A 19,445-nucleotide genomic window follows, 5' to 3' on the forward strand; every position below is an offset into this window, starting at 1 on the left:
AACCATCTCAGTCAGATTAGATTTAATCTAAGAAACAATGTTTTTAGTTTAATTAAGAGATACAAAATAATATAAGAAACAAGGCTGGCTTACTTTCTCATATCCATCTTTCCTGATTCTATCTTGAATACACATTTGAGGTGTTCTGAGTTAAATTTCTTACTATGCAATATGCAATTGCTCTGTCAATAAACCACTGTCCATGTGATGAGAGCCAGGTCAGTTGCCTACTGGTGGTAGTTGCATGCACATGGGTCAAGAAAATAAAGCATGGTTTTATTTTTCCACCCATTAAGTGGAAAAAGGCAGCTGTGTCCTTTGCCCCTGGGGAAGATCTCCTTGAAAATTCTATCAATCTGCCCATGATCCTTTGGTTTTTGAGTAGCATCTCTGCAGAGCCAGAAGACCTCTGAGGTCTTTGCTATTGTGACCTAGACTGAGCTCACAATGCTGGGGCTTCCTTTCATATAGATACATGTATGTCATATAGATACATGCAGTATCTCTAGTGTAAGCCAGTGCTATACACTGTTATTATTTCTTTGACTGTGTTACATAATTAAATAAGTGTGTACTGATCTAATTCTCCTGTTATGTGAATAGTTGAGTGTAATGAGAATTGTGTAATTTTGCATTCTTTAAAAAGACACACACGGTATATGCTCACTCACATAGACATATAATATAGGATAAACCTACTAAAAACTGTACACCTAAAGAAACTAATCAAGAGGAAGGACTCTGGCTAAAATGCTCAATCCCCATCCTGAAAGGCAAAGAGGATGGACACCAGAAGAAGAAGAAAACAGGAAACAAGTTAGGAGCCTCCCACAGAGGGCCTCTGAAAGGCTCTTCCTTGCAGACTATCAAAGCAGATATTAAGAATTATGGCCAAACTTTGGGCAGAATGCAGGGAATCTTATGAAAGAAGTGGGAAATAATTGTTAGATCTGGAGAGGACAGTAACTCCACAAGGAGAGCAACAGAACCAAAAAATTTGAGCACAGGGGTCTTTCCTGAGACTCATACTCCAACCAGGTACCATGCATGGAGATAACCTAGAACCCCTGCACAGATGCAGCCCATGGCAGTTCAGTGTCCAAGTGGGTTCCATAGTAATGGGAACAAGGACTGCTTCTGACATGAACTGATTGGCCTGCTCTTTGATCACCTCCCCCCTGAGGGAGGAGCACCCTTACCAGGCCACAGAAGAAGACAATGCAGCTACTCCTGATGAGACCTAACAGACTAGGATCAGAAAGAAGAAAAAGAAACCCTCCCCTACCAGTGGACTTGGGGTAGGGGAGTGTATGGAGAAGGGGGAGAAAGGGAAGGGTTGGGAGGGGAGGAGGGAGGGAACTAGAGGGGGGATACAAAGTAAATAAAGTATAATTTAAACAAAAAGAAAGAAAATGACCACTGTAACAAAACCAATTTATAGATTCAATAAAATTCCAATCAGAAAAAAAAAAAAACAACCCACAGAAATAGGGGGATTCCAAGATGGCGGAAACCAGCTCACACCATATCTGAGTGACACAGGATCCAAAATTCCAAAATTGGTGAGTGAAGGGGCAGCTAAAGCCAGACCATCGACATTGAGACTTCCTGGGCAAGAGGGGAAAATACATGAGCTGGGACAGTTTGGATCCAGGTCACCTGTGTACATCTCCAGAGACTGAGAGTGGCAAATATTCAACTCCCTCTGCTTCCCACTGCCCCAAACACAGGCCTCCGTGCAGTATGAGCCTCCCAGGTCTGTGGCTGTGGTGGGCAGCAACTAGCCCAAGCAGGAGCATCCTTGCTTGGTGACTGAGACAACAGAGACAGCTACCCCAATTATGGGTCTCCCTGCCCAACAGCCAAGCAGTGGACACCACTGAACTGATAGTTCTCCTACACTGCCATTTGCACCTGCGGGCCCAGATCTGAGAGTAGAGAGCAGGAAACCTAAGTACTTTCCGAGTATGCCTACAAGTGAGTGATTGCGCCCTCAAGTGATTACTTGCAGAGCCCCAGATCCAGGGTCCCTCTATGCTAGCAGCCAGATATCAGATCCCTCCATCCCATACTCCCACTGTGGGTAACATAGGGATCCTTGGGACAGTGTTCTCAACATTGAAGCCCCTCTTCTGTGGGTCTCCCATTGGAGTCCAGGAAAATAATTCCTGGAGCCCAGACAAAGCTGAATACCAGGAGGACAGTATGACAGGCCTGGGGGCCACTGAGGTATTCAGGGCATCCGCATATGCACGTTGTGCCTACAAACAGTGCCAGTATCCCCCTCTTCTGCTTATGCTCCACCGTACAAGGCATCTACACGCTCTAGCACCCTGTCTTTCAAGGCACACTTCCATACACAAGCCCATGCTTGTGCACATGTGCCCACAACCTTCCTCCCTTAGCTACAGCTAAAACACCAACACCCACTCTCAAACTGGTGGGCCTCTCTCATGTTCCCTGAAGAATACTCCAGACCACAGAGACAGACAGGCCCAATCTGAAGTACAGACTCCAGGAACAAATAACAAAGGTTACAAATAGGCAGATGGCTAGAGGGCAGCATAAGAACACATCCAACAAAAATCAGGACATCAAGGCTTCACCAGCAAACCCCCAAAATCAATGGATATGTTAATTCATCAGAAACACAGAAAAAATGATCTCAAATATATGGTTATCCAGTTATTAGAGGCACAGAAAGAAGAAATGAACAAGGCTCTCAAAGGCAAATATAGTCAAACAAATAGAGGCATAAGTAGAGGCACAAGTACAGGCACATAGAGAGGAAACAAACAAAAAAAATATAGGAAAGACATGAATCCACATTCAAAAAGATAAAGGAAATGGTGCAAGGCATGAAAACAATTAGAATCAATAAAGAAAACAGAAATAGAGAAAACCCCGGAGCTGGAGAACTTAGAGAAATGATCAGGAACCACAAAGGTAAGCATCACCAACAGAATACAAGAAATGGAAGAGAGACTCTCAAGCGCAGAAGATGCAATTGCAGAAATTGATACATCTCTGAAAGAAAAAGTAAAATTGGAAAAGTTCCAAACATAAACATCCAACAAATCAAGGATGCCATGAAAAGACGAAACCTAAGAATGATAGGAATAGATGAAAAAGAGGATTCCAGGCTCCAAGGTCCAGAAAATATTTTCAAGAAAATCATAGAAGAAAAATTTTCCCAACTTAAAGAAAGAGATGTCCATAAACATACAAGAGGCCTACAAAACACTATATAGACTAGATTAGAAAAGAAACTCCTCATGTCACATAATAGTCAAAACACTAAATCTACAGAATAAAGAAAAAAATATTAAAAGTAGCCAGGGGAAAAGGCCAAGTAACATATAAAGGTAGACCTATCATAATCATACCAGACTTCTCAACAGAAATTAAAAAAGCCAGAAGGGCCTGGGCAGATATCATGTGGACTCTAAGAGACAACAGATGCCAACCTAGACTACTATACCCAGCAAAGCTTTCAACCAACATGGATGGAGGAAACAAAATATTCCATGACAGAACTAAACTTAAGCAATATGTAAACAGCAACCCAGCCCTACAGAAGATACTAGAAGGAAAAATTCCAATCCAATGAAATCAACTATAGCCAAGAAAACACAGTATAAAGATAACTTCACAACAAAAAATTAAAAGCAAGCAAGCATAGAAACATAGGAACACCACCAACTCCACAATAAAAGGAACTAACATTAATTGGTCACTATTATCTATCAATATCAATGGACTCACTTATCCAATAAAAAGACATAGACTAACAGAATGGTTGCAGAAACAGGATCCAACATTCTCATCAAAGGAAAAATGCACCAAGAGGACATCACAATTCTGAACATCTTTACCCCATATAAAATAGCACCTGCATTTTTAAATGAAATATTATTAAAGTTTAAATCACACATCGATCCCAACACTTTGATAGTGGGAGACTTCAACACTCCACTCTCACCAAGGGGCAGATCATCTAGACAGAAGCTAAATAGGGAAATAAAGACACTTACAGAGATCCTAAATCAAATGGACCTAATAGATGTCTACAGAACTTTTCACCCAAACTCAAAAGAGTATATTTTCTTTTCAGCACCTCATAGAACCTTCTCACAAATTGACCATATAGTCAGGCACAATGCAAACCTCAGCAGATACAAGAAGATCGAAATAATTCCATGTATCCTGTCAGACCACAGTGGCCTAAAAATAGACCTCAACAACAACAGAAATAACAAAAAGTATACATACACATGGAAACTAAACAAATCTCTACTCAAAGACAGCTTGGTTAGAGAAGAAGTGAAAAAAGAAATTAGACACTTCCTAAAATTCAATGAAAGTGAAGGCACAACCCTTCCCTATCAGTGGACTTGGGGAGGGGCATGGGAGTAGATGAGGGAAGGAGGTGGGGTTGAGATGGGATCAGGGAGTGGACTACAGCTGGGATACAAAGCGAATAAATTATAATTAATTAAAAAATTAAAAATAAAGATATTATGTATATATTTTTAATCTCGGCTGTGGAAATATGAGACTAATCACAGCAGGTTACTATGATTTTCCTTATGCTCTAGCAAGGGTGTGGTTTTGCCAGCTGTGTGGTCTCGTGAGTGTGTGACCTTTGAAATTCTGGGACTATATAAATGATTTATATAAGTGATAGGGTCCTATGAAGTGGGGTTACTGTTGCTGTTATTGACTGGTTGGTTGTTGGATGCTGTTGGTTGGTGATTGTGGTTTGTCAAGTAGTTTTGCACAAAGAGACTAGAATAAATTAGATATCATGACAGCGAAGATGATCCTTTCCCCAAGGAACTTGATGTCGCTAATCAGCAGTAAGTAGTCTAATGATACTCCTTTTCATGTCTATCCTATCTTCTCACCTATCTAGTATTAGCGGTTTAAAAGGGTGGAGAAGGGTAGAAGAGAGAAAAGAACCCACAAAATTGCAAACACAAGCTACAGTAGATTATTTTTGTCGGAACTGAAAATATGATTTCCTTTTTTATGCATGTCTCAGCTGTGAAAGACGCTTGTGCTAGAGCTCTGAAAATTCCAGGGTCCTTTTTCCCTCCACCATTAGACATGTTAAGTGGGGCAGAGAAATTCTTCCAAGTCGTGTAGGTGCTTTGTGCAAAAAAAATGATGACTTATGAAGATAGAATTAAATAGAATTTTTAAAAAGAAGTTTTAAAAAGTAACAGGAAAGTGAATTAAAGTAATTTTCAATATCATAAGAAATTCCACATTGAGGATCTCGTCTTGCATAAAATCTGGAGTATTTTATGAAGTACTTTGATTGATTGAGTAATTGATGATTGCTGATTGATTAGGGGAAAGGCAAACATGTCATGACACTTCCTTCCTTCTAGCACTTATGTCCTGGAGATGGAAATCAGATCCTCAGGCATAGTAACATTTTTAACTGCTGAGCCATCTACTGAACCTGAAAACTTGGACTTCAGATGACTATTTTAAGCCTCTCATGAAGACTTTTATTTCTACAAATATGTCATTAAGTGTTTAGAAATGTGTTTGAACTGACTTGGTCATGTGTTCATTCTATTCAAATCTGTTGAAAGTTCCAAGTTGTGTGAGAATAAAATGATGTTGAGATCTAAATATAGCAAGAAGTTAATAGGTAAGTAGAAGGTTGTTTGTGTTAGAATTTTTAATTTTATTTTTAAACATTTACCTTCATCAGTATCTATTTGTTTGAAAGAACAAATCTTGATTGTTTGAGTTGGGGTTGTTGCTATTGGCTGTTGGCCTCAGTCTACTCTACTGAAACCAGAAGTGTATGACAGCACATCCTACTGCCTCTGAAAACAGTCTAGGTTTCTTCATATTTTGAGTATCTTAATTTTCTCTCTGGCCATTACAACTGTGTTTTAAAGTTCATAAATGAATGGATCACCCTCAGTGACTTACGTGGAACTGTTTCTTTCAGCTTTTTGCCTGAATTCATCAGTGGGGACTTTGATTCTATTAGGCCTGAAGTCAGAGAGTACTATGCCGAGAAGGTAAAGCACACCCTCTTTTATCCTCAAATTCCTGCTCATGGTATTGTTCTGTCTGTCTTGGATGCTGTGTATGGACAGAGAAATCTTACCATTTGGTTTATTTTATAAATTTGGTTGTAGAAGTTTCAATATATATTAACATAGAAACTTTAAAAATGACAAATGGAAAAAAGTATTGGAGAAATTCTATCACCATCAGATACGCATTAATCAGGCTAAGCGAGCATGTTTTGTATGTATTCAATATATTTATAGTTTACTACAACATATTTAACAACTTATTGCTACTTATGCCTTCAGTGGTTATTATATATTTTTTACAAATAAGTTAATCTTATTTAATGAATGGGTTATATTAATATTTTATCTAACCAATTCTCAATTAATGTACTTAAAGTGTATCTGTTTTCTCTCATTGTAAACTATTGAAATAGAAATAAGTTTTTACATATGTGTGCCTTGGTGTACAGCTAGAATTTTAGAATGAAATTTTTTTTTCTATAACAGTTTTTAAAAAAAAAATAAACTACTAAATACAAATTGAGATTATGAATAGCCACACTAGGCGGGCACAGTAGTACATGCCTGTAATCCCAGAGTCAGCTAGACTTCTGTGAGTTTGAGGCCAGCCTAGTCTACAAAGTGAGTCTAAGCCTGGCAAGGCTACACAGAGAAACTCTTTCTTGAAAAAACAAAAAGAATAAGGGGGGGGGTGTATAGAGTTAAACAGAATTCTCAACAGAGGAATATCGAATAGCAGAGGAACACTTAGTCATCAGGGAGATGCAAATCAAAACGACCCTGAGATTCCACTTTACACCCATCAGAATGACTAAGATCAAAAACTCAAGAGATGACACATGCTGGAAAGGTTGTGGAGAAAGGGAAACCCTCCTTCATTGCTGGTGGGAAGGTAAATTTGCACAACCACTTTGGAAGTCAATCTGGCACTTTCTCAGAAAATTAGGAATAGCGCTATCTCAAGATCCAGCTATACCACTCCTTGGCATATAGCTGAAATATGCTCAACCACACAACAAGGACATTTTTGTTCAACGGCATTCATAGCAGATTTATTCATAATAGCCAGAATCTGGAAACAACCTAGATGTCCCTCAGTGGAGGAGTGGATACAGAAAGTATGGCACATTTATACAATTGAATACTACTCAGGAATTAAAAACAAAGTAATCATGAAATTTGCAGGCAAATGGTGGGAACTAGAAAAGATCATCTGAGTGAGGTATCCCAGATGTAGAAAGACACACATGGTGTATACTCACTTATAAATGGACATTAGCCATATAATTTAGGATAAACATACTAATAAAATCTATTGTTCTAAAGAAGCTAAACAACAATGATGACCCTAGGGAAGAGGCATAATCCTCATTCAGAAGGGCAAACAGTATGGACATTGGAAGTACAAGAAGACAGGGAACAGGACAGGAACCTACCACAGAGGGCCCCTGAAATACTCTACCCAGCAGGGTATTGAAACATATGCTGAGACTCACAGCCAAAGTTTGGGCAGAGTGCAGGGAATCTTATGGAAGAAGGGGAAGATAGAAAGACAAGGAGGGGACAGGAGCTCCACAAGGAGACCAACAAAGCCAAAAAATCTGGGCCCTGCGGATCCTGCAGAGAGTGATGAATTAACCAAGGGCCATGCATGGAGAGAACCTAGAACCCCTGCACAAATGTAGCCCATGGGCAGCTCAGTCTACATGTGGGTTCCCTAGTAAGGAAATCAGAGGCTGTCTCTGATATGGAGTTAGTAACCTGCTCTTTTATCACCTCCCCCTGGTAAGGTGGCCTCACTAGGAAACAGAGAAAGATCATCCAGGCAATCCTGATGAGACCTGATAGGATAGGGTCGGATAGTAGGAGAGATGGACCTCCCTGTCAGTGTACTAGGGGAGGGACATAGGGAGGGATAAAGGAGAGAAGGTTGCTCTGGGAGGGGTTGAGGGAGGGGTCTACAGTCGGATACAAATGAATAAATTATAATAAATAATGATAATAAAAATAATTTAAAAGCTTTGTCTAGAAAAAAAATGGAAGAAAAAGAAAAACAAAACAAAGGAATATCCTTAGTTCTTCGCTATTGTGCAAATCTTCCCCAGGTCCTTGACACTTAAAAATTATATGAAAGTTCGAACTGGGTATGATGGTGTTGCATAGTAGTGAATTACAGTAGTTACTGATTAAGGGTTTGTAACTCCCACTCCTACGTGCCCTTGCACAAACATTCATTTGGAGCAACATTCATATCCATAAACAAAATCTAAAAAGAAAAAAAATTAAAGAGGGCAACCTTTTCCTGGCGCAAGGCCCCTGATAGTAGCATTATCTCCCCAGCCTCTGTGCATTTGTATTTGGTGTGTGTGTGTGTGTACATATTTAAAGGAAAAAAGGGATGGAATAGGAAAGACAGAGCTGGAGGTAGGAGAGAGTTGGGGTGGAGATTATGTAAAAACCAGTACTTGTGTGTAAAATTCTCAAAACAAAACAAAACAAAACAAAAACAACAAAAGAATATTTTAGGAAAGAAAGACAAGAAGTAGCAGAGGAAGGGGAACACCAACCCACTCACAAAAACTTCTATTCAGAGTTTACCCTGCCTACAAGATGTGCAGGTAGAGCAGAATGGAGGAAATGTCTAACTGATGCCTGGCCCAACTAAAATTGGCCTATGGGAGAGTGCCAACCCCAGTTACTATGAACCATACTATACTAAGCTTGCAGACAGGAGTTGTCCTCTGAGAGACTCTACCCAGCAGCATCTTAAAACAGATGCAGAGACTCACAGCCAAACATTGGATGATGCTAAGGGAATCGTGGGGAAAAGGGAGAGAAAAAAGGACCTGGAGGTGACAGGAGCTCTACAAGGAAACCAACAGAGCCAACTAACCAGGGCCCAGAGAGGCTTGCTGAGGCTCAAGCATCAGTGAAGGACCACGCATGAACTGGACCTAGCTCCTCTACAAAGATGTAGCAGATGGGCTGCTTAGGCCTCATGTGGGTCCTCTCTTAAGGGAAGTGGGGACTGTGTGGGCAAGGACTCACTTGCTAGCTTTTTTGTTCACTTTCTCCTGGTGAGACTACCTTGCCAGGCTATAGGGGAAGAGGACAAACTCAGTCCTGATGCAACTTGATGAGCTGGGGTGGATGGGAAAGGGAGCTCCTCTTTTCTGAGGAAAAGGGGGGGGGGAGGTTGGATGAGACTGGGAGGGTTGGAGGGATGGGGTACAACAGGATGTAAAGTTAATTTAAAAATAGTAATAAGAATAATAAATGTCATAAGTGATCCAAGGCTGATGTGAATGCAGATTCTGGGATTGGCTGGAATGCAGATTTGTGCAAGTCCCACCTGCATACCAGCTGATCAGCCTTCCTTCTGCAAATGAAGATCATTCCCAAGTCAGTGTTTGATATTCATGCTCAATTACCTCAGCATTGGCATGTTCCTGTTCATTCCCCACAGCCTCACTTCTCATTAACTCCATCCCTCAGCCTTGCTGGGAAGGAGCTCTGGCCTTGCTTACAATGCAGAGTTGTGCTAATGCACAGGTATTAATCATATTTTCAGGAGCAGAGCAAACAGAGGGAGAGGCAGGGACCAGCATACTCAAAAATAAGCTGAATATATGGTCAGAGCCGTCTTATCTCCTGTCTCTTAAAGCTGACGGCTTGCCAATGTCAGAAATGTCAGTTTGATCATTATTGTCCAGGATGAGGAAATGAGCTTCTGTAAGAAAGTTCTGGATGTTTTACATTGGGATTCAGCAATAAAGGAAATTTTTCAGTTAATAGTTGATGGATTTCTCTTGTATTTCTTGCTTTGCTTGTTCTTCAACTTTGAAAAGTCACGTGTGTGTGTGTGTGTGTGTGAGAGAGAGAGAGAGAGAGAGAGAGAAAGAGAGAAAGAGAAAAAAGAGAGAGATTTGGTTTTAAAAGTTATATCTATCCATTTCTTCTTATTTCAAAGCTTCATAGCACAATTCAAGTGTTCTCTGTGTCCTGAGTGTTAAAGTCTCTGCTTTTGAACTTCGTGGGCATGCTCCTAGAGGGCATAGGTGATGCCCTTCATGCAGTTTCTGTGCCCCTCAGAGTGCACTATGGGTGTTTGCCTGTGAGGTTAGTAATGATGATAATTACAAGTTAATGCAACATTACACACAATTTCTATAAGCCATTATCTCCGACTTCAACAATCTGTAAGCTTCTCTTTCACAAGTGAAATGACGTTATCTTCACTTTTACTTTCATCTGGACCCCAGGCTGGTCTGAGACTTCAATGAACTAAAACTCGGGCTCCAGTAAAGAAATGACATTCAGAGTATTAAAATATTGTTGCAGTCTTCGAGTAATCATAGAGCAGCATGGACCCATATGTAGCTGAACTTTGCAGAGAGTATACAATCTTGTGCTTACTGTGTACTAGAACTTTCTTTCAGGTAACTACAACATCTCTGTTTGCCTTAGTTCTTCCAGCATGGGTCACTGTTTTTAATTCAGTGAGCAATGTCTCTTAACAATGCTTACATTGTTTGATTGATTGATTTTCACTTTGGCAATTCAGAGCTTCTTATTTATTTATTTATTTACTTATCTATCTATCTATCTATCTATCTATTTATTTATTTATTTATATTTATTCATTCATTTACTTACTTACTTACTTATTATCTCTTACAATTTAATCACTTTGTATCCCAGCTGTAGCCTTCACCCTCATCTCCTCTCAGTCGCACCCTCCCTCCCTCCGTTCCCCCTATGTCCCTCCCCTAGTCCACTGATATGGAAGGACCTCCTCCCCTCTGTCTGACCCTAGCCTATCAGCCTGTCATCAAGGCTGTCTGCACTGTCTTCCTCTGTGGCCTGCCAAGGCTGTCTATCCTCCCCCATAAAGGGGAGGGGACCAAAGAGCCCATCACCAAGTCTATATCAGAGAGCTGAGGACCCTGTAGTGTTACAGTTGCAGAGGCAAAGACATGGCTATGGAAATACTCCAATCCCAGTGTAAAGATGAGTAGCAGAAAGGCTGTGCTGTGGACCACCAGTCTTCTGTGTGTGATAAGGCTACAGACCACCAGCTGGCAGCAGAAATAGAACTAGGGTCCAAGACAGATACCTAGCCCCCTCCTTCTTCCTGCTTTCCAGTGTGTTGTGAATTTTTCTGGGTTGGGAAACATGACAAATGTGAGCAAATTGCATGATAATTTAGAAATGACTTTTATTAAACAAATGCTTCCTGACTAAATGTTCTTATTGTCGTATATATTGCTGAAGCCATATACCAGGTTTTAAAGCCTGCTTTCAACAAAGCAGATCAAAGAAGATCAAAATTTTCCTTTCTATAGATGTTCAGTTATCTAGAGGAGCAGAAAATGGCTCGTGTTACCCCACATCATAGTCACCTACCTCAGCATGTTTCTGTTACACTTAAAACTGGGATTTGGGCTTACATATAGTTTTTCTGTAAGATTTATTAGAGACTGGCTTCTAGGTGACAGTCAATAGAATATTTTTTATGAGTGGCTTACTGATATTAAATAATGCTTTGGATTTTAATTGCAGTTTAAGAATGAGAACACTGATCCCAAGTGTTTAAGGTGGGGAAAAGGCAGAGTAAAATGAGTGCATAGGTACATGTATTTGTCAAAAATGTAATAAGCTTTGATCTTAATAACATACATTTATTTTTTGTAAATAATAGCGTGATTTCTTGAACTATGAACATTATTTTTAAGTTATTACATACCTGAGTGTCTTACTACCACATGTGAGAGAAAAATCATGTTTCATGGTTCTGGTTCCCTTATATGCTTATAGTAATGATTAAACAATGATATGGGTACAGGAATATTCTAGAAATACTAACACTATAGTCTAATATAGTAGTATTTTAGTTTACTTTCAAAAATTATTGTCCAATGAACACCTTAATGTGTACTGTTTCTCATTAATGCAGCTTCAAAAATATTTTCTGTCAGTTCATTCCTCTAAATATTCAATTTGTGCATTTATTTTTTATTCACAATCAAGACCCTTTAAAATATCTTTTGACAAAGCCATGGGTTCAGTCCTATTTAAATTTCATTGAACATCTCTTGTTAAAATGTCTGCACTGATCTACTTAAATCTCATGAATATTATTATTTTCACCCTTACTGGTGTCATTTTTTTCAGTTCTCCAACCCATATGCCAATAAAATTTAGATATGATAAAATGAATTTAGAGAACATAACAAACTGGACTGTTAGAAATTTTAAAGTTAGCATAATTGATTATTATATAAGCACAGCAAACGACAAAGCACTGAAAGGCCAGCTCCACTCGCTTGCATACTTTTTAAAAAATAGAAACAAAACAAAGCAAACAAATTCTGAGTACATCAAATCTGTAGGCTTAGGCATGAAGACTAATTAGCATATGCTGTGATATATAAAGCTGTTACTGAGGGAATTATAGACAGGCAGTTTACACTGACAGTGAATGACAGGTTCTTTACTTCGCTTTCTCTGAACTGGCTGCCTCACCTTTATTAGCATCTCACCAAGTGGATGATGAGCCTGCCAGGAGAACTTCACGTGCAGCTGTCTCCTGAGTGCACCTCAATTCCTGCGCTTCCCTCAGTCATGGCTCTTTCAAATTGAATTGATTGCATGTATATGTTTTTGAAATTTCTTTTGTTTAAAGTGTTTTAATACCGTTAAGGTATTTGGGAACAAGGAGACTTTGCCCTTTAACCATAAGTACCCCCAAGTGAGATAGATACATGTGACCCCACAATGCATGCCCGCCCTCCTCGATCTTCTTGTGTTGTACATAATATTCTCAAGGGTCTCTTGCGCTGTCTCTCTTTCCTTAGTCACCTGGAAGATGGGACCTACTCATTTGTCCTCCCTATCTGTTCACCACCCAGAGGTTTTGTTTATTTCTTCTCTGTACTTGTTTGCAGAGCTTGATATAAACAGTTTTGTCAGGATTTTTCTCCTTATTCCTGCTAACTGGGTACCTAGTGAAACCTCACAGACATGATCATTCATTTTCACATCTGTAGTCACTAGAATGTACTCAATAGAGAAGCAGGTTATAAGCCTTCTGTTGGAACTGGAGTGACAAGAAACTGGTCTTAAATAGTATTTCAAATAAAAAGAGACATGAGATTATGTGAGTTTGTGAAATTTGACATTCCATATATGTCTTCTGGAAACCCATATTGAACAGTGCCATTTTAAGGAAGTCTGAAAGAAGTAGAAATTTACCTTAATATTTTTCAAATGCATTTCACTGCAGAATATCTGCATATTACTCACCAACACCCATTCTTTTGTATTGGTTTGCAACTAGGCTAAAATGTACCTGGATGCTGCTCAGCTTGTTTCAGTATTTCAAAAACTTTTAAAACTTACTCTTCTTTTTAAAACTCATGATTTTATGGCGTTGAAAATACACTATATGATGTGATGATGAATATAGTTATATGTATATTGGTCCAACATATAGAGTATACAACACTGACAATAAATGCTAGTGAAAACTGTGGACTTTGGGTGACAAAGACATGTGTCTCTAGGTTCGGTTGTAGCAAATAGGCCACTGTGGAGAGGATGCTAACAATGAAGACCAATGGCAGGACACTTAGGGAGTAATTTTTGATTTCACTATGAATCTGACGTACTCTAAAAATAGTTAAGAATGTATGTGAAATTGCTCTATAATACATTGATTAATACAGCTAGCTAAAGTAGTGACAACACATTTTAAGGAGTTACAATATACAAGTTTACCTGGACTTCCATTTATAAATTCAACTGTTGTAGCAACCTAATAGAAGTATTATATTACTTACCTGTATGATTAGAAATGAATATGAGGTAGCACAACCAGGAATTGTTTGAAGTAGGACTTGATAAAGAGGTGGTCTGTCCCCAGAATCCATTCCTTTGTTTAGTCACTATACCTCATTCTTCTAGTTTAATGAGGGAAATTTCTCAAAATAAAGCAGTGCTTCTTGTGACCTAGAAGTGCCACTGTCTCCTTTTCTTTGCACAGGATTTGCATTTTCTGTTACTTAGTCTTGCAGTCTACATTGTTCTAGGTAAGTAAGCATCATTACCCATGAATATTTCCAGTATTCCAGCTCCTTCCCCATTTGCATCAGTCTTTCTGGAGACAATTGGAAGTCTGATGGGTAGAGTACTGAGCATCAGAGCCTATGAGTATCTTTATATTTCATCTTTTTCCTTACCTACCTTCTAGACTTTGTAGAAAGAAAGAGTGGATTAAATTCTCTATTCCTATGCATAGTAGCTGTGATGGAATGGAACCTAGACCCAACATCATGTCCCAGGTCAGGATATGTGTAGGAACAAATGATATCATTCAGGCAGTCTCAGTGAAATAGAATTTCTCTGCGTCATTTTCAAGGTTCTCAGCTTGCCTCCATAGTTTAGAGATTCTCAAAGAGGACCTAGAAACCTTAGCTTATAGTTGAAATCAAGGCTATGATTTAACAAGAGAAAGATAACAGAGCAAAATGAGCAAAGGGAAGAGGCACATAGGTCATGGTCAGGAAAGAAAGGCAGCAACTCTGAGTATTTTCTTATTAGGTTATTGAGGATGTAGCTAATCATTTCTGTGACAAATGATACTGTTTTTCAGAAGCTCATTAGAGACTGCCCAGAAATTTACCAGATGCTGGTCTCATATATACTCAGGCCCTCTGCGTACTTCAAACCAGACTTCTAGGAGGAGAGAATTGAGTGCCCGGCATAAACCACATGATTTGTATCAAGTCTAGCACAGTCTTATTCCTTAGAGGGTGGTTATCTATCAATGAAGAGAGCTACTGACTGGTGAGATCTTCTGGCACTTCTAGTAAGCCAGCTTCTTTGAGGACAGCAGCCATAAGTGGGCTGTGGAAACTTTTTTCTGAACCCTCTTCTACTCACAGAATTCTGCCCATGCTTTTAAGAAGGGAACAATCAAATAAAACCTCATGTTTGAGCAGGGGTTCTAGGTTATATCGATGTATGGTCCTTGGTTGGAGAATCAGTCTCAGAAAAGAGCCGTCTGCATAGATATAACCTAGAACCCCTGCACAGATGTAGCCCATGGCAGCTCAGTATCCAAGTGGGTTCCCTAGTAAGAGGAACAGGGACTGTCTCTGACATGAACTCAGTGGCTGGCTCTCTGACCTTGCCCCGCCCCCCCAAGGAGGAGCAGCCTTGCTAGGCCACAGTGGAGGACATTGCAGCCAGTACTGATGAGACCTGATAAGCTGGTGTCAGATGGAAGGGGAGGAGGAACTCCCCTATCAGTGGACTTAAAAAATAAAAACTTAGTAAATAAATAAATAACCATATATTTAATGTGTTATTAAGGAAGTTACATCAGGAAAATGTGTGTGAAGATGAGTCCATAATTCACAGTAAGTAGTTTCAAGTAACTAAAAGTTGTTGAGTCTATTTTTTTTGCCATATTATTAGAATGAAAATCTCTAACCTGACCAGATAACTGATGTACATTACTGATGTACATTATGTTCTTAGTTTTATAATGAGTGTTATTTATGTACAGAAGGTTTTCCATTAAATATATTGAGTACATACATTGATGATGCAAAAGTAAAAATAAAATACTGAAAAATAATTTAAAAAAAAACAAAAACAAAAAACAAGAAACCTCATTTTGTTCTAGACACTTGACTTACATTGACAGAGGGATGACTTTCTGGTGTGAAATGCTGCAATTTTCATTCGGTACCACCTTGTACAGAAGTGTTACCTTCCTATACATAGAGCACCCGAGGTGACACTGCATTAGAATATCTTCATGGCTGGGCTCTCAAATGCAGACTTACTACAAGTGAAATTGGGTGAAAACCAGAAAGAGAATCCTAGATTGCATTAGTACCAGTTATTTTGAGTTTTTAAAACTTTATTCATGCGACATGCTTATTCAGGAAATCATCATTTATAGTTGCCATTTGGTGATTTAAGAAGAAAAAAGTAATTTTTAATGTGAAAAACAGAAGTGTTTGTGAAGAAGCTGTTAATTCTAAGTAGATCAACAGTCTACTCCACTGTGATTTTGATAACAAAAAAACAAATGGAAAGTAGTTATCTTGTGATTACATCTCTGCAGGTGAACAAATAGCTTACTTAACTGTATCTAGGTACATGGATCACTGAGATTCTAATTGGTTTTATCTAACTGGTGCAATTCTTAGAGAGCTTGAGAATGTGGTTGGTATAATTTTAGATCTGTATCTGATTATCTAGAATAATTTCATTTTGTTCTTTGTTGTGTCCTCAGGAAAACCAGTTTCTAACTATAGAATTCTAGTCAATTCATTTAAATGACTTATTTGGACATACGACTATAAAAATTTTAATATATTCAATTTTACAAAGACTCTTGAAGATAATTTTCAGTGTGTTTCTTGCATGCATACAAGAAGAAAGATATTTAGCAGTGAATCAGGAAAGATTAAATGTGTAGATGCTAAATAAAAGGTTAAAACTCGGTAATACTCCTTCCTCTTTTTTAACAAAATCTATGTCAACATTCTAATGTAAGTAGGTAAGAAACTATTTCATGTTTTCAGAGTGAGCATTAAAGATGATTTTTGGTATCTTCATCTTCAGGGATTATTTGTTCTTTTCTAGTCCTATTTAGCCACTTGTTTCTGTGGTGGACAGCTAGCCACCTCTGTTATGCTCCATAATTAACATTCTTCTCCTTCCTATTTGTTGGATGTCATCTTGCCCTTAAAGAATTTGATTATTTAGCTATGTACCCCTTTTTTTAATTGGGTTACTTGATTTGTTGCTTTCTAACTTCTTGAGTTCTTTATATATCTTGAATATTAGCCCTCTGTCAGATACAGGGTTGGTGAAGATCCTTTCCCAATCTGTAGGCTGTTGTTTTGTTCTGAGGACAGTGTCCTTTGCTTTACAGAAACTTTTCAGTTTCATGGGGTCTCATTTACTGATTGTTTGATATTGGAGCCTGGGTTGTTGATGTTCTTTTCAGGGAGTTGTTTCCTGTGCAAATTAACTCAAGGTTCTTCCCCACTTTTTCTTCTAACAGGTTTAGTGTGGTGTGTCTGGTTTTATGTTGAGGTCTTTGATCCACTTGGACTTTAGTTTTGTGCAGGGTGATAAGTATGGAACTCTTTGCATTTTCTACATGTAGACATCCAGTTAGACCAGCACCATTTGTTGAAGATGCTGTCTTTTTTCCATTGTGTGGTTGGGACTATATCTGACATGAACTCAGTGGCTGGCTCTTTGATCACCTCTCCCTGAGTGGGGATGGGGGGGTGGCCTTACCAGGCCACAGAGGAAGACTATGAAAGACAGTCCTGATGAGACCTGATAGGATAGGGTCAGATAAAAGGGGAAGAGGTCTTCCCTATCAGTAGACTGGGGAAGGAGCATGGGAGGAGATGTGGGATTGAGAGAAATGAGGTTGGAGGCTACAGCTAGGATACAAATTGAATAAATTGTATTAAATTTAAAAATTATATACAAAAAAGAATGTGATTGTTGATAGGAAATTAAATACAAAAAAAGAAATTTAATGCATCTACTAGCCTAATTCCCAAAATAAATACTTTATGAATTATCGTTTCTATGTCTATTTTAAAAGACTTTTCACATATATGTGTTTCAAACAGGATATACACTTCTAGAACATTTCTTTTAAAAGACTCTAGAGTCACAAATGGGTATCTTAAAATGGACTTTTAATAATTTCCCCTGTAACTTTGATTTTAGAACATAATATCTATAACAAAAAAAAATAATGAAAGCATCCTGAATGTTTAATCTCTGATGGGCAGATGAAGAAAGTGATGTATACACATAAAGTCGAAGCCCATTTGACCACTCCTGGCAGTGAAGTGAAATCCAGTCATTTATGGCAGGGCTAACAGTATAGAAATTGTTTCTTTAAGTGAAATAAGCCATACCGGGAAAGCCAAGGCCTGCATGTCTCATTCATGTGTGGAATCTAAAAACATTTGTCTCATTACACATGAAAGTAGGACGATGGTTACCAGAAGCTGGAGAGAAGTTAATGTTGGGGGCTAATTTCAGCCAGAGAGAGGCACCTCATATTACTGTGCTATTGCATAGCGTAGTGACTCTAAATAGTGATCATGCTCATTTCAAGAAGGTGGAACAAAGTGTTTTATTTTATCATTTAATTTTTTTTATTTATTACAGGTTACCCACATTGTATCCCCGCTGTAATCCCCTCCCTCATCTCCTAGTCCCACACTACCTCCCTCTTCTCCCCACGTGCCCTTTCCCTAGTTCCTGATAGGGCATGACCTCCTCCCCTTCTGTCAGACCCTAGCTTATCGGGTCTCATCAGGGCTGGCTGCATCATCTTCCTCTGTGGCCTGGCAAAGCTGCAGCCCTTGCCCAAAAGGAGGTGATCAAAGAGCAGGCCACTGAGTTCATGTCAGAGACAGCCTCTGTACCCCTTACTGGGAACCCATTGGATACTGAGCAGCCTATGCGCTTTCTTTGAATAGGGGGTCTAGGTGCTCTTTGTGCGTGGTCCTTGGTTGGAGTATTGGTCTCTGCAGGGCCCCTGGGCCCAGGTAATTTGGCTCTGTTGTTCTCCCTGTGGAATTCCTGTCCCCTCCAGGTCTTTCTGTCTCCCTCTTCTTCCATAAGGTTTCCTGTAATCTGCTCAAATTTCAGCTAAGAGTCTCAGCCTCTACTTCGATATCCAAACCAGTAGAGTTTTTCAGCGGCCCTCTGTGGTAGGCTCCTGTCCTGTTCCCTGTCTTTTCCTGATTCCAATGTCTATAGTGTTGGCCCTCTGAATGAGGATTGAGTATCTTCCCCAAGGTCCTCCTTATTGTTTAGCCTCTTTAGGACTATAGATTTTAGTATGTTTATCCTATATTTTATGGCTAATATCCACTTATAAGTGAGTATATACCAGATATGTCTTTCCGCTTCTAGGTTACTTCACCTAGGGTGATCTTTTCTAGTTCCCATCATTTGCATACAAATTTCATGATTTCCTTGTTTTTAATTGCTGAGTAGTATTCTATTGTGTAAATGTACCATACTTTTTGCATATATTCCTCCACTGAGGAACATGTAGGTTTTTTCCAGATTCTGATTTCTTTCTTATAAAGAAAGAAATCAAAGACTTCCTAGAACTTAATGAAAGTGAAGGTACAGCTTACCCTAACTTATGGGATACAATGAAAGCAGTGCTAAGAAGAAAGTTCATAGCACTAAGTGCCTTCATAAATCCGAGGCATCTCATACAAGCAACTTAATGGCATATCGGAAAGTACTAGAACAAAGATAGATAGATAGATAGATAGATAGATAGATAGATAGATAGATAGA

The 19,445-nt window shown here is 39.0% G+C and overlaps 1 protein-coding gene across 2 annotated transcripts in view; it reads left to right on the top strand.

Moving 5' to 3' along the window:
• The window catches only part of Tpk1 (thiamin pyrophosphokinase 1), a 368,986-nt gene that overhangs the window by 152,196 nt on the left and 197,345 nt on the right, over nt 1–19,445 (top strand). For both annotated transcript variants that reach the window (XM_055598333.1, XM_055598332.1), the window contains one exon: nt 5,975–6,047. In XM_055598333.1, coding sequence (XP_055454308.1) covers nt 5,975–6,047 — 73 coding nt within the window. The remainder of the gene's footprint in view (nt 1–5,974; nt 6,048–19,445) is intronic.

This window comes from Psammomys obesus, unplaced genomic scaffold (assembly GCF_907164565.1).
Source record: "Psammomys obesus unplaced genomic scaffold, mPsaObe1.curated_primary_1811, whole genome shotgun sequence".
NCBI classification, from domain to species: Eukaryota; Metazoa; Chordata; class Mammalia; order Rodentia; family Muridae; genus Psammomys; species Psammomys obesus.